The sequence below is a fragment of the Rhodnius prolixus genome, unplaced genomic scaffold (genome assembly GCF_049639745.1).
Source record: "Rhodnius prolixus isolate KJV_2025 unplaced genomic scaffold, Rpr scaffold_4, whole genome shotgun sequence".
Lineage (NCBI taxonomy): Eukaryota > Metazoa > Arthropoda > Insecta > Hemiptera > Reduviidae > Rhodnius > Rhodnius prolixus.
This window is the reverse complement of record NW_027411614.1, coordinates 33,840,473-33,857,276: the sequence shown is the minus strand read 5'-3', so window position 1 is coordinate 33,857,276 and position 16,804 is coordinate 33,840,473. Positions and strand designations below refer to the sequence as shown.

General features: G+C 31.6%; 1 protein-coding gene across 1 annotated transcript; it reads left to right on the top strand.

Annotated features, from left to right (window-relative positions):
* Positions 1-251: 251 nt before the first annotated feature.
* On the top strand, positions 252-14,825 carry LOC141455768 (uncharacterized). The gene is made up of 3 exons (XM_074131129.1): positions 252-412; positions 2,790-3,023; positions 14,427-14,825. The coding sequence occupies exons 1-3, from the start codon at positions 398-400 to the stop codon at positions 14,760-14,762; spliced, it is 585 nt and encodes a 194-aa protein (XP_073987230.1). The 5' UTR covers positions 252-397; the 3' UTR covers positions 14,763-14,825.
* Positions 14,826-16,804: the final 1,979 nt, after the last annotated feature.

Here is a 16,804-nt window from a genome sequence, read left to right as displayed (position 1 = left end):
ACTTACATATTTATGAATAAAACCAGAAGAAAAACTGTACGAGGGTGGGAATAGCTTGAAGAACTTTTCGCAATAAGAAGGGAGCAAATCGGAGCGCATGAGGAAGGGTAAAATTGGTACACTTTCGGAAGTAATACTAATTGAAGTGGTACAAGATATCTGAAGAGTGCAGTTACTCCGAAGTGGGGATGGATACACTCTGCTGTTATTTCTTCTAGTTATGTCTAATTTTTTTGTTTGTTCTTAAGAAAAGGGGAGGCAGTGGGGCCTCTACTGTAGACAGGGGCTTTGCAACTTGTACCCTCTCCGCGTGTATATATGTATATATAAATATATATAGAGATCAAACGCAGAGTTAGGGTTACACAGTTATAGTCATCACACATCTACATTTACAATGTCTACCACAAAGGTAAACAATTATTTCTATCCATGTTTTAAATTTGTTTTTGCATTAGTTTAATATTTAGGTGTATAGTGTGGATTTTCATGAGTTAGAAAAGTGAATTTGGTAAGTAAGCAACTCAGTTTTTCAATATTATATTTTCAAACAAATTCTAAAATTAACCATCTATATTTCTGTTCTGTTGTGTAATAAAGATTAGTTTTAGACAATTACCCTACTCATGTTCTTTTTGATATCAGTTAAAACTTTATATATCTTCTTTTGTGATGAATCTGGGCTGTTTTCGTAGAACTTTTCAACTATCTTTTGATTTGTGGGTTCCATCGATGGAGTTCACATTTCATTTGCATCATACAAACTTGCGTTTTCCATCAGTACAGTAATTGTCAACTAAAATTAGATCTGCCTAAAATTTTGGCTGTTTTGGGCTATTTAAGTACATGTTTAAAAATTAGCTCTCCACGGAAACTTAATTTACAAGAAAGGTTTGTTGATGTTGAAATCGGAAAAAATACCGGTACTTAATGTCCCTTAAATTACAATTAGTTTTATTTAAATAAAGTTTTAAAGTAAATTAGTTAATGTTACAATTAAAATTAAAAAAAAAACAACAAAAAATGGTATGAATAACCGACGTTAAAAGATGTCTTTTTCTTAATGAAGTGAATTCAAGCAATGTTCGCCTGAAAGAACCAACTCTTCAGTCATCACACCAAGCCTGTAGCCGGTCCACCTCAAAGCCTGTCTGCTGTTGATGAGCAGATATCCCTTACTTTCAGTCTGTGAAGGAATCCTTACAATGTCTATTTATTATCTTAAAGATATTATTAACGTTCTTAGATTAGTATCTACGAGTACTAGCCAGAAATCCTACTAATAGAAACATGTTAGTAAATAAAACATTTGATAAGTTTAGTAAAATCTAGAATGAATGCCTTTCTTTTCAAATAGGAGCAGTGAAAGTAAAATTTTATTACCTATTAAAAGAATTTCGCCGGCTTTAGATGTTATCTTGCCCTAATTGTTGGAATCGTAACATCGAGACTTGAGTAACCTCAGAAAGTTTATCATATTTATGTTATGATAATTTAGCTTCGCAATCAACTTATTTGGAATTTTATTTGTATAAAAATAGAGGAAATCTAAAAATAGAAACAAGAAATCATATAAACAAAAACAAAGTAACCTACCGTGGAAAAGTAAACTCGTCAATATAAATTTTTTTTAGACAGCCCAGGATGACATGGTATATACCTGTTGCAGAACTAAGATAGTCATTAATGGAGAGTTAAGTGCTAACTTCACTAAATGACTAAATTACCTTGTAGCTGTGCCAACAAAAGAAAGCGCTGAGTCATTAGCTCTGAAACTGTTCGGGTATACGTTAAATGTTTTTCTGCCATATTCATTTGACATGAGTTATACACCTCAACTAATTTCTTCATTACCACGATCCTGAAGTCAAGAATTGTAATAATGATTTTATCATCTTGATTGATGTTTCTATTAATTTTTAGTGAATCAACTTTAATTTATTATTTACGCAAAACAATTCGGGTGTAAAATTATGAGAAACTGGTTAGTTTATTATATCTAACAAAATTTAAAGCGATCAGTGCAAGAATTGTTGTTGAATAAAGAAGTGACACTGTTAATTTTTTCACTCTTGAGAATTCTAGTGGCTCATGGGGGCTCTGAATTCTAGGCCAAGAGGTTTACTTGAAAATCCTTACTAGTTAGTAGGCTCTGTACACCAGTAGAAATGGCTGTCTAATGAAAAATCCCTTCAGGTTTTAGAGAAACAGAATTTGGATTATACAGTCAGGAAACATCGAGAGTTACTTCTAAATAATGCACCTACTACAAATGTCTAGCAACGATACTTCGGGTATTTTGCTAGAGAAGAAAAAAGTAAAAAAAAACAACCAAGAAAAGAGAAGAAGACACCTAAGAAGAGAAATTTAGGAAGTAAATATTCAGAAGTTGCTTAGGCTGCGGAACTGAAATGAAGGCAAAAACACCTGGAGATAAGGCTTAGAGAAAACAGTATAAGGCTACTTCCACGCGAGTAGATGAAGATTGATTAAGGAGAATACCTTAATGCATTTCCAATATCATATATTTGCTCTTCCATTTCCAGAAGGATATTTTGAACGATCTTAATGCTAGTTTTCGCTGAAAAGTTTTCAAATGTATTATACTACAATTTTAAATTGCTCAATACGAAGATAACTATGAACTTACCAATTTGATTCTTGGAAAACTTCAAGACAAGAAGAAACTACATCATTAAAATTCACTTAGCACATTGGAGCTCCTCAATCCACTCCTAACTCCTTCATTTAATTAATAATTTTAATTTTTATCTTTGTCTTATTTACAGTTATGTGCCTTCACACTACTCTTAGCCGTAGCCGTTCAAGCTGACTATACACCTGCCGCCGGATTAGCTCCAATGTATGGTGTACCACCAGCTGGCGGTGACTTTGGTGGTTATGGAGCTACAGGTGGAGGCGGTGGTTACGGTAATGGAGGCGGCTTTGGTGGTGGGCATGGAGGTGGCTACGGAGGCGGTCATGGAGGTGGTTACGGAGGCGGTCATGAAGAGAACCACGAGGTAAATATACTTTTTAAATAGAAGTGAAGAGTTACTTCTATTTAAAATAGTTTTATTTCTTAAATATCAAAGTCCAAAAAAGTATTAAACATGCAAGACAAATACATACGTAGAAATTGTTCCAAATTCAAATTTAAAGAAATGCTAAATTATTGCTTACCATTTTCAATATTAAAGAGTAAAAGATTAAGGAGATAAGTTTTGATACTGTTTTCCTGAAATTATAATAAAAGTTCCATTAAAAGCAAATTAAAAATTAAGCAGTGAATAAGTAATTAGACTTAGTTTCCGCTTAAATATTAAAACTAAGAAATTCTAAATATTAAAATATTCTAGATGATTTAGAATACCTATTGAATTAAAGAAACAAGTAATTACTTAAGAAAAATCTAATCCATTTTGGAGAAATTAGTGAGTTCATAAATGATTAAATAGATCACTTTTTACTTTGTCTTACACTAATATTAATTAAGTCAAGGAGTTGGACCTTTTGCACCCGAGTGGAATATAATTTTTAATACTATTAAGTGAATTTAAGAAAACATTTATCGTAAAGGCAACATCATTTTGTGTTTTAAAGAAACTGAATATATGAATTCTGCTTTACATCTTATGACTTGGTTCATGTAAATTGCGAGAAATTTCTCTCAAAATTTGGGACCAAATTATTCGAAAAATATTAAAGATTACTTCTTCAATGCTGCTAATGTTAATAATGCCTCTATGAGTATTAAAATTTGCCGTATTTCTGCTTCAAAATTTTAATTTAAAGCTTTAAAACAGAATACTAAACAAATGCTAAGAAACATTAATTTGGTTCCACTTTCAAAGCTTTTAATAAAATTCACGCCAGAGAACATTAAACAAAAACTTCAAGAGTTTATAATTTACAAAACTCAATACACTTTTACTGAGGGTATTTGAATTTTAATTTGCCCATCTTCTTCAAATTAGTTTCAAAATCATTTCTTTAAAAGCAGGTCAAGGGAAAGTAATTTAATAAAAAATTGTTATAATTAAAATTTAAACGTCGTAGCCTCGTCTAAGATAATAGTTTTAGAATTAGATGTGAGCACACTACTGTTTACAGTTTTTATTTTATTTACTTTTAAATATTATTTCTTTTATAAGGTCCTTAAAGAATTAAATATTTGCAAACATTTTATTTTTGAGAAGAATGTTAATCCAAAATTTAAATAAGAAGGAGCAACCCTTTAAGTCTCTTTCTCTAATAAGTAAACCAGAGGCTTCAAATCTCTTAAAGTCGACTTTCTTATCTAGAACAATCTCAATGAGAGCTTCAATCCACATTTATAGAGAGGATGCTGCTAACAGATCTTAATACATTGTGTGGCCTTTTGCCCTGTCAATCTTCTTTTTTTTTTCTTTTTTTTTTGCGCATCAACAGCTGAGGTTATTAGCGCCCGGAGCTTTTTCCAGTGCACTGCCGGCCTCCGGACAGTGTTCTCTCGTTACAGACAACACTGTCCATCACCGGACAGTGAGCTGTAAGAAGCTCCTAGGAAGAGAACTTAGAACAGTCACCAGACATAAATGATTACATTTTCCATCAATACTACAAGAAGTTAAATGTTTTCTCCAATACGTAAATCTCGAAAACGCTATAAGTTCTAATGTCTCTATAGCCAAGTACAAGTTATAAAAATAAACAATGCAGTAAAACAGCACCTCGTAATAACAAAAAATAAAATCTAGAACATCTCTAAAATCTTCTTTTGCTGCTCTCTGAAAAGTCCTGTAAAAAAAACAGCACTCTTCAACGTTAAATTACAAGATTATTTAGCAATTGGCAATCACAGTAATTCTTTAGACGAACAGAAACGTTTTCTTTCTACGAAGGCCTGGCTGCTATAACTCCCAACAATGATTCACTAATCGAAATAGAAATAAGAATTATAAGACATGAACTGAAAACCCATTGGTCATAATTCCTTAATTTTCTCGCTGGTTAAGAATGGCGTTTACATGTGCAACACGCTATCTTTAGAGCAATTCCTAACTTAGAACAGTCACCAGACATAAATGATTACATTTTCCATCAATACTACAAGAAGTTAAATGTTTTCTCCAATACGTAAATCTCGAAAACGCTATAAGTTCTAATGTCTCTATAGCCAAGTACAAGTTATAAAAATAAACAATGCAGTAAAACAGCACCTCGTAATAACAAAAAAATAAAATCTAGAACATCTCTAAAAATCAACTTCCTTGAGAACTTTATTGATTGAAAATCATAAATAAAGTAATTAGTTATAATGAATTCCAACAAAAAAAAACAATTTTATAAATATAAAAAAATTAATAAAATTTGGAGTATAATGTGAGTATAATATAATAGTAAACTAAACCTGTTTAAAATACTGTTTTTAAACACCACTTAAATCTAGTTATTAGCCAGGATAAACTTTCTCTGTGAGGTTAATTAATATATTCCATAAAAATATCTATGTAGTACAGGAAATTAGGTCGAGAATTCTGTAACTTTCTTTGTTACGCAAATAAGAACTATTATTCCGCCAGAAGTCCGACTGTCTCCCCTTAATATTGGAAATTGAGTCAGAAAACAAGCTCCGGAAGACATGTTACGTTCTCATTTGATTCAAGAGGAAACCTTTACGGGAAGATAAGAAATTAATGAACTCTTACCGCTTCTAGACGTAACTTTCTTTAGATTGTTAGCAAAAAATATATATATTTAGATCAATGGCCAATTAAATGTGCTACTAATAGACGTCTGCAAAAAAAACGTTTTTAGAAGAGTTCATTTAATTTCATGCTCCGCAGATTCCTATCTCACTAATACACACAGATAGCTTTAGCTTATCTTACTTCCTTATAAATATATCTGAAATTAAGAATTATGCAGTTCCGATTCACTTTCTGCACGCACCATGGACTCAACCGGATTCTGTCACCTCCCCCTTCATTGCTTTAAATAAATAAAAATCCAGTTTGGACTACTTCCTCTAACTTTTGCTTCCTAACACACCTTTAAAATAATTTTATTTCAAAAATATTTCAAGATAAAAATAGATTGCCTTTTAACACATTCATTTTCAGAGTTCAAGTTAATGGTCATTCTGATGAAGCTGGCATTTTAAAGAAAGTGAAAAACTAATTCAACCACATCAACGTTGACTGACTCCGATTAACTTAAACGGCTTGAATTCCCTTGAATCGATATTGATACGGATATGGTATTTTATTACCTAACAACTATCGTAGAATCTGCAAAATGGACAAACGATAATTAATTAAAGTATTTCTATTTGATAGGCATTCGAAACAAAACTCTCCAATTCGTACTTGTGTATACACCACCGCTGGAACCATTTTCGATGTAGGTATTGGAATACTCGTAAAATTCATCTAAGCACAGTCCTATATAGTTGCAGTAAGACGTTCAGTTGAATTCTGTAAAATTAACCTGACAAGAGTCCTTTTTAGTTCAATGAAGAAATCATTAATTTAACATTAGGTCATATTAAATTCTTGAATTTACCATACAGTGACGTTATGGTGATGTTTTAGAAATGTCAGTTCTGACGTGGATGCCAAACCAAACTAATTTATTTGAAAATTTACAGAGAACCTTTTTTCGCGAATTCTTTTATGACTTTAATTTGAAATTTCCTCGAGCTTACACTCTGCAAATAAGTTTCTGTCTGCATTGCTTAAAACAAATAAATCCTCTGCAAAGCGTAAGGAATTCCAACATTTCAAACGATTCTGATTCCGTGGAATTCTTAAAGGATACCCTTAAAACTTGTCTTCAATGATAAATATCGATCAGTAATTATTATTTTACTAAATGCTGAATACTATTCTAGGTGTAAGAAGTCCTTGTGAGGTTGTTATCAATTAATTTGGAATTCCTTCTTTATTTTGTACTTCAAGTCTTTTATTATTGAATGTCAATCCGATTTAGTTCTGTGTTTTCTTGCTTGAATGATTCTTACAATACTGACTCTTGATACTAGGGTATTTTCTAACGATAGGCGATGTTGTAATATTAGAGATTATTGAAAACATTCACTTTGATCTATTTAAAGAAATTCAGCTTCCTGAAATGTAACTTATTTTGTATTTCGCAAACAAAGATGTCTTTAGTTGAAAAACCCTATAATTTAATCTCTCTTTCAATACAAACTATAGCATTATTTAAATAAAACATCAGTTGTCATGCTTCATAATTGCAATGAATTGAATTAATGTTGGTAATGTACCAACATAAATAAGATTGCGAATAATATTTGCCATATCCAATCGCAGATCTTTTGTTTCCATAATTATTTTTTTAAACAAAAACTACCGAAGGAAGTGCTGTGACTGGAAATCTTAGATAAGTGGCCCAATCGTTTTATCCCTAAATCTGTATAATGTCCACTTCCTCGATATGGCAACAAGAATTTTTTTTTTTTTTTATTCACTTTCTCCATTATGTGCTCCATAAACAGCATCTCTCTCTTTATGGAATTGTTTGTAATTATCATTTACGTTCAGCTATTTTCATTTACATTTTTTGCAGTTGTGCAATAGATTCTTTAGTTTGCTAGGCTATTGTAGCCTAGAAGTTTATTGATAATGTATTCAAATAGTAAAATACTTGTTGGATACAAAAGAATAACAGCGTACCAATAAGTTTCTTAAATAAAACAAAATATCTCAACAGTTTTTGGTCTAGAATTATTCTACAAACACTAATAAACCAGTGGGGCCTATTTTAAGTACCTTTGTCCTTTTTCTTTGTACTTAATTTCACTTATAGCTCAAGTTTATGAATATTTAGGATCTTTCCTTATTGAATTACAAATTTATTTCTTCAGTTAACTCCATAGTTGCTTATGTGAAGTTTTTTTTAAAAAAGAAACTGACCAACACGTCTACTAATTGCAGCAGATAATTCTTAAAAGAGTTTGCAGAGAGGAAATATAGAGGGTGATCCATTTAAAACGCACCAATCGCAAATAACTTTTTAGGAAAGCGGAATTTCGAAAAACAAACCTCGAAGTAAACTATGTTTTTTTGGGTCTAGTTTTCAAATTTTCTACCCCCGATGCTGTATCTTTATTTTTTGGCGGAGTTACGGCCAAGGACCACTGGTTTTGGCAATGATTGTAAAAACTACATAAAAAATTGTGTAAAATGACGTTGACCTCGTTTTTGGATACCCCTAATATTTGTCGAGATATTTAAGATCAAAGTTACTATTTTATCAACTCATGAACGGCTTTCAATATTAATTTTCCACCAGAAATATTCGTTTTGGGAGGTCCTCTGACTGCAAAAATGTTATTGGTGACGCAAAGAACAAAAATCGGGGGTAGAAAATTTGAAAACTAGTCCAAAAAAAAAACATATAGTTTACTTCGTGGGTTTTTTCGAAATTCCGCTTTCCTAAAAAGTTATTAGCGATTGGTGCGTTTTAAATGGATCACCCTACATATCTTCCCTAGTTATCTTCTTCAACAATTATTAATTCTAAAACAAAAAATAATAAATATGAACTTCCAAGCTAATTTTTTTTTTTATAAAGTTTACTCAGTTTATACTAAATAAAAATTATACAAAAATTGAAGAAAGACAAAACATACCCCTTTATTTTATAATAATTTCCTTCACAGTTTGCGAAAAGATATTATTCAATAATAATCAGAATATTAATTAATTGTTCTTACATCATAAAATAAAATTAAAAAAAGATTAAATACAATTAAATAACAATGAGAGAATAAAGTGTTTTTATTAACAATAAAAGTGAGTCTCTCTTTTTAAGGAAATTAGTAAGTTACAGGAGACAAGATTATGACATCATAGTTTATGTTTCACATATAGGAAGAGTGGCTACCTGTGTTTGGCCTCATTTAAGACTTAATCATGATTTACTTTCCCAGTGCACGTGGGAGCGTCTCTCACGTGCCTGTCTCGGAAACTACATCATGCTCATATGTAGATGGGAGACTACATCCAGTTTTCACTTTAAACTTGCGGTCTCACTTTGCTCAATTCCAAGGCCGTTCTTAACCATCTAATTATTAACAATCCTCGCCCAAAGATGGGCAACTTCTCCCTTTTTTTTTCTAAAACATCTTTATTTATTGAGGAAGTTTCGTTTCCAAATTATGAATTCACCGCAACATTAAGGAAAAAAATTGTTTTCCAAATTATTTTAGTTATAAACAGGAAACTCGGCTAGTAATTTTCTGAATAATCATCTTTGCGAGATAATAATACCGATTTACGATACTTTCATTTTTCTTGTTTAATACGTAACAGCCATTGCAATGTCCAAACTCTCTGGAATAAAGCAGATCTCTTGTTCGGCTATTAAAGAAATCTATTCTTCAAATGGTACATTTATTGAATAAACTTTGTAATCTGTAGAATTTAACCAAAAAAGAAATCTATTTTCATAACACAGGTCTTGATTAAATTGTTTTTAACAAACATTACACTTGATTTTAAGGAAATGCACCCTGTAAATTAATGGCCTGTTCAGATGCTTGGCGAGTTAATCACGTCTGGTTAGAATTGCTCTCGGAATACATCCTTGAAGATTCAGCCAGTGCTAAGGCTTTTCTTCCGCCATATTTTTTGTGGTCTTCCATCGAGAGCGAAGCGCTATTCCTCACGACTTTCTCGGCTGAGTCCATCGTAAGACTCTGTTTGCATCATGGTAGCTCTTTCACGGTACAGTACACCGAACTCCTTGTTTCTCCGAACTTCACAGTGTCTAGGATCTATTGAAGTACGTGCAACTGTTTGCTGATGATTTACTTGCATTTCTCGCATTATCCATCTTTACGCTCGTCACTGTCCGTAGTTTCAGAATATCCCTTATTTATTCCATTGCTTCTATTCTCTTTCTTTGAAAATCTGAATAAATACTCAAATAAATTTTACAAATTTTTGGTAATTTTTTACAAAGAGTTTCTTAATATTGACTTTTTCTTTAACACCTGGTTGTATTGTCAAGGAGGTCTATCCTGTACATTTTCTGCCCGTTCTAAGTATATCGAGGGGGAGAGCAGGCTTCGGTTCTCACACTCAATCGATAGTGGCAAAAATAGGCACTTTACTTTCTATTTATATTTCTTCATAGGAGTTTGCCGTGACTTTGAAGAATAATTTTGATTGGAGTCAGAACCCAATTACTGAAGACAGAATCTAAATACTTGAAATCAATGTAATTTAACATTCTCAGTGTTTAAGTCATCGCAGAAGATTCTAAATTTTTAAAGAACTTGTGCTTGTATCAATCACACTGTACCCCAGATGTCTGTGATCATGAAGACTTCGTTCCAAAGCATTAAGGCTTTGGATCGTTCAGCAAACAACTCCCTTCTTAAGTATACAAATTTAAAAATGTATCTTTATATATATGTGTGTGTGTGTGTACGTATTCAATGTCCTAAAGGGCCATCTTTGTGAACACAGACAGCTTTTTGGAGACGTAGGGGCTAAATTCCTCTTTTGAAACCCTAGTAAAACACACTTTTTAAAACACTAGTAAAGGTAGATTCAAAGTAGATTAAAATAACAAAAAGTATTGCTTTACTCACATCATAATCTTAAAACCAAGAATCAATTCTTACCAATTAAATCTTTTCCAAACATTTTTGAAACCATTTTAATATACAAACTTAATTAAATACATTTTTATAGTTTTCTTCCATGAATTTTTATAATTTAGCATTTATTTTCAATTTAATTCACATTACTGCTTTCAATTATCAAAATTTCCTTTCTTTGTTTTAATGAAATAGAAATAAAAAATTAATAATAAAAATCTCTTGATTCCAAAAATGATAAAGAGCAACTGAAAAAGGCGCTGATGAACTCAAATGTTTTAGCGCCTCATATTAAATTAGTAAAAATAATAATAGGCTGCCTGTCGGACATACACCTTATAGATATTGTTGATAACTGGAAATGATAGAACGAAAATTAGGGTTAATCATTTTGGGTAATCTTAAAAAGTAATTTCTTTAGTTAAATCGCTCAGAATTTTTATTACGAAAATAACAAAATAATATTTTACATTTTATGGTAACAGTTAACATTATTTCCATTTTTTTGCAACAAATTACAAAATCCCGCTAATTTAACGTCATCTCATAAAAATATCATTTTCTTACCGTTGCAAATAACCTCATTCGAACTTAATTTGTAAAATATCTAATTTCATGGTTAAATCAGATAATGCAATAGTCACTAAATTGCTTTGATATTTTCATTTTTTTTTTTGACGCATTGAGTTATTATTTCTCTATGTCTAATGATATGACTCATTTGTTAGACGTTAATTTTCATTGATTACCGCTAAAAGAGGAAGTATTACAACTGTAACAAATTTTTAAATGATAACCGGAAATCTACTTATCATAATTTGCGAAGTGTTTCTTTGATATGGGCCTCGCATTCACTATTTATTAACAAATAAACAAAAAATCCAAAGACCGCTTAATATAAAATTCTATTTTTCTGATTGGTTACTTATGCTCAATATTTTCTTATAATTTTGGAAAACTAATTATTCATAATAAATCCAAAAGAATATTTTCTGTTTTTCCGAATTTAGGGAGGTTTTTTTTAAAAGGTTACTTTCGCTATCGTAATTCTTGAGTAATTATTTCCTGGATAAAACGGGCATTAAAGTTATTATCAGTCTAGGAGAGGAAATAAATATAGAAGATTGTTACGAAGAGGAGGTCTTATTCGTACTGTTACATAATAGAGCCATTCATTCTCAATCAGTCATTCGCTGCCTTCTACGTAAAATCATCATTTTCTTCCTCTACTAATTTGAAAATAAACATAACTTTCATATAAGTTGCTTTTTTTTGTAAAATTATTGTGGTGTCTTAAAGTTAAACATTAAAAAATATTATGATGAGATGAAATGAAGAACATTGGAACTCATTCATAAAATAATGTATCCATTTTTTTTACAAGTAATATAAATTATACGATCAAGCTATGCAAGGAATGTGTTCACTTTAAACGCCAAGGGAAAGAAAGTGACTCTCTGACTGGTCTAACTGCGACCAGTCATAGATGAAGATTACAATTTAACAGCACGTTGAACTGCAATATTCACTTTAAGGTGTTGAATGTAATCGCTGATATAACTACTGTAATCAATTACAGTAATAATTACATTTGCTATTATTACAGTTAATGTGCACAAGTGACATAATCTAATCACTAATTATAACGTCACTTCTAATCTGTTAATCTTAAATTTAATCATTTAATCTGCGGCCTTCAATTTTTTACTAAATGAAAGACGATTAAAAGTGCTTAAACTCTATCACTAAAGTTCGAAACTATTACAAATTATGAGATAGATTTAAAAGTTTATTTTCCGGTTTATATGGCGTAATTTTCCTCATTACGATTCTATCTAACGATAATTCAAAGTTCCAAGTCTCTGAATGCCCTACTGAGTTAGCCGATGTCAAAATTTGCAACAGATTTATATAACTTTAAAAATTTTGCCGTATGATGGGATGTAATATCTTTCAAAAAGTAATAAAACATTCCAATGGAACTTATTATTAAATAATAAAAGTGAAATTCTTTCTTAATTAGGTTTGGAGCCGGTCGTACAAAGCTTAAGATTTGCATTACTTTTCTTTCGAAAGTTAACCAAGTTGAAATGAATTTAGTCTAATTCGATAAAATTGATTATTTACATTTCAATTTTGAAATATGTTTAGCCTTAACACTGAAAAAAAGTTTGTAAAAATCAGGTTTTATCGGACATTTAAATTAAATCCGTTTTGAATAACAATACTAAAGATATTTAGGTAATCTTTTAGGTAACAAATTTTATTTACAACCAATAATAAAAAAAAATGCCTAAGCAGTAGTACAATGAAAGTATTTATTAATTGATTCCAATAAACTATGATTAAAACAGAGTGAGAAGGAATACCTCTATATAATAATATAGAGCAAGAAGGATGCAATGGGAAGTAATTTCTCAGATTGTCGTGTATCCATTAGCAACCATAGCAAGGGAAAATAACATCACCTAGTTTATCTAATAAAGATTTCTAAATTGTAATCTTGTTTCAAACTGCCCATTATTTGGCAACATCAGTCTAATTGTTGTTAGTAGATTAGGGACACAGTTCGCTGGACATGGTTGTAGAACGCTGGCGTAACAATGCTTAGTATGGGAAATATTAGCTTCTTTATTATTATTGCAATACAGCTATAAAATATTACCATGTTTTTCTATTATTCCCAATTATTTCGTACATACATTTTTCTTGCCCTGATGGTTATTTCTGTTTGAATAGTTCACCTCTTATTTAAAAGTATCACAAGGAAATGTCTGTCTGCCTCTGCTATTGATTATCTAAATAGAGATTGCTTGGAAATGTCATAAATTATATTAATGTCACTTTTAATTGATATTTATTTTTAAATATTTGAAACCACCATCCCACTTCATTTATTCATTCCAAATCAGCTTTGTCAGTGCAAATAAGTGCACTGAAAACTCAGAACATAATATAAAGATCTTTTCACTTAAACTGCTACTAATCATGTTATTTGATTTGGAGTCCGAAGCGCTCTTTCTTTAAATTGTTATTAGCAGCAGAAGTAATAGGAGCGAAGCTGTAGACCGGCACCTGAAACACAACTTCCCCAAAATAAAATAACTGTAGCAAACCAAACAAAGAATCATGGCAGGTGCCGGGGGGTTGATCCTTAAAAAGTAGACCCCAAGGTAGAACCTTAAAAAACCTAAACTAGTAAACCTAGTCTAATATAAAAGAACTAAATTATCTGAAGGAACACTTTACTTTTAGGTCTGATCTCTAAAACCAAATATTCCGACGTTTATTTAAGCCTTATATCAAAGCAATTTCCATAAAAGCAAAATCATTATTTTCAGAAAAAAGAAAATCTGCAAAATTACTACAATTAATTAAGTCCTTACTGTAATTAACGTGTTTAAGTTGAAAAACTATTTGGTTATGAGGAAAATCGGTTTTCTTAAAAATTTAGAATATCAGCAACGCAGTAGATTTTAGTTTTATATTATATTAGAAGGATGAGTCTTTTTCTCATGTTCATGGGTGAAATTGTCGCCTCACTAACCCTCTAAAATGCATTTTTTAAAAAAGTTTCTAATATAAGAGATTTGCAACAAAGTTTAATAGGTGCACATCAGGATAAAACTTGCGAGGTTAGTGATGATAAACGGAATATACAGACAACTTAGTGGAGCTTGACAATCAGGGGAGCCATAATAGATCTTCTAGATCGCAGTGGATATTGCATTAATACGAGTATAAGCCTCTAACTTTACAATCTACGAAGGCTCAGAATGTTACACTAATATTTCCTTATTTTTATTTCCAGGCCAAACCCTATGAATTTGGTTATGCAGTGAAGGACCACCATACTGGTACTGATTTCGGCCAACAAGAAGCCAGTGATGGGCACAATGTAAAAGGACAATATAGGGTTGTATTGCCAGATGGAAGGACACAAATTGTAACCTACCACGCTGACTGGAAAACTGGATTTCATGCGGATGTTAAATACGAAGGAGAAGCCCGCTATCCAGAGCCTGGCCATCATGGCGGTGGTTACCAATATGGTGCACCACAATCTGATTACACGACAGCTGATTTTGGTGGTCACCATTCTGGTGGCGGATATGGTGGGGCCGGCGGTGGATACAGAAGGCGATAGGACTGGAAATTTGGCTCTCCATTAAACTGACCTCAACTTTATTTAAAAAAAAATAAATAAAAACTACTTTGTACACTGAATTGTTTATATATTTTTTTGTAATAAAATGTTTCTTTAAAAAATTACTATAACATTAATTGGAATTCCCTTTCCTAAAAGTTTTGCAGTAAAAAAGAAGGTATACGAGATGTTAATTACAGCTAACCTTGTATGGATAATGTAAGTCATGTTTAAATCTTTCTACTTAAAAACAAAAAAAGTAGCATTAATCTTTAATGTTAATTAAAGTTTAAAGACAATATGAACGATGTGCAGCGTTATAAATAACAGAATTATTTATTACATTGGATAGAATTACTTCGCATAAAATGAGATTGCAATGCGCTTAAAAAATGTAAAGCATTGAAAGGAGTTGCAAATTAGTGATGGTAAAACATTCCTCATCAATCTATTTGCCTCTGACACCAGCCACACCTCAAACAAACTATCGTAGAGTCCCTCTTCAGTAACAACATTTTCAAATATAATTATCCTCCTTCAAATGTGTTTGAATTAAGTTGGCAGCCGACTGTAATTCTTAATTGCGTTGCAAAGTAGAAAAAGTAAAGTAATCGCTAATTTCTCCTGATGAGGCTTAACATCTAACCACCATTTCTAACAAATAAAAAGTAGCCAAACGCAGGATTCAACATGGCGATCTCTCACTAATAAAGCCACGCTTCATAACATTAGACCAACCCACGTCCAGAAATTTTAATGTATAGCATTTTTAGTAGTTGTACATTCAGCACGCCTATGCTGTGGCGAACTCTCCATAAATACAAGACTTGTAGAACATATCTTTCAATTGAATTTCTTGGTAGTTTAATGTTTTTAGGTTGGTAGTTGGTAGTAAATTCTCTGCTGTATTTATTCATTAGTAGTTGGATGTTAAGCAAGCCTAGGTAATAGAAGTTTATCGCCATTGCAAATAGTGGCAGTGGTGACGTCAATGAAGGAAAGCTTAGGGTACGGGAAAATAAAGCTGCATGCAAACTTCCAAGCTTCTTGTATGACAATAATTGTCCTGAAAATAGAAAGAAGCTGAATGAATCGATGACCTTTCAAACTAAGCATTTAACGGGATTTGAAGTAAATTTATTGATTTTAAGGAAGTATCTTTTGTCTTAACTTTTGCTGTATGACGTTTTCTATTCTTTGAGCGTTCGAGAGTTATTAATATTTATTTCATTGAAATGGAACAGATGGATGAGGTAACAACAATTAATTCGCAATCATAGAAAATTGCCACTTTATAAGATACGGATTTCCATTTTTTATCTTTAAATTTACATCTTACCCATTTAGTTATACCACAAATAAATTAAACTGCGTAGGATTAAATATTTTTGTCCTTCGTATAATATTATTATATCCGTAAATACTAAGAGCTTCCATTTGCAGTTAGGCAAATGATTAGAACGCCGTCACAGTTAAGAGAACGTGACATTAAAGTAAGTGACAATGCGTGTCTAATTAAATCTAGTCATGTTTCACCCAGATGCGACTGTCACATCGGACAGATTTAACAATAAAAGTGTAAAAGAGCTAAAAATTTGTGAGCAGAAAAACAAGTAAATTATGATTGCATGCGATGGGTCAAACTTTGTGATACATTACTGGGCTGAGGCATTACTTGATTTACTGAGTTTATGAACAGCAGCAAATGTAATTTTCGGCTAAAAAATTTACAGTGATTGATTATCCAATCAATCATTTAAGTAGTTGTTCTTTGCTTTGTATTTTTATTAATTTTAAGCATAGAATATGTCTTTCAAATTGTGAAATATGGGGTGCTAATTTAATAGAGAGAGAACATACTAAAAAACAAAAACCAACGTTAGTTGATAATGTACAGTTGGTGTTGATGGCGGGTTAAATGAACCGTATAAGCGGAGATGTTTCGAATTAGAGAGCATTTTTATTTCCAGTTCGGCGACGAGAACAAGAGAAAACTCTACTTCCACAGGTTTCAGCGCCTACTTCGTAGGGAGAGGCCCCTA

What these genes read in the sequence shown, in the direction of transcription:
- LOC141455768 (XM_074131129.1), top strand. An exon ending in GTCATGAAGAGAACCACGAG is followed by an intron (nt 3,024 to 14,426) that starts GTAAATATACTT and finishes TTTTATTTCCAG; the next exon opens with GCCAAACCCTATGAATTTGG.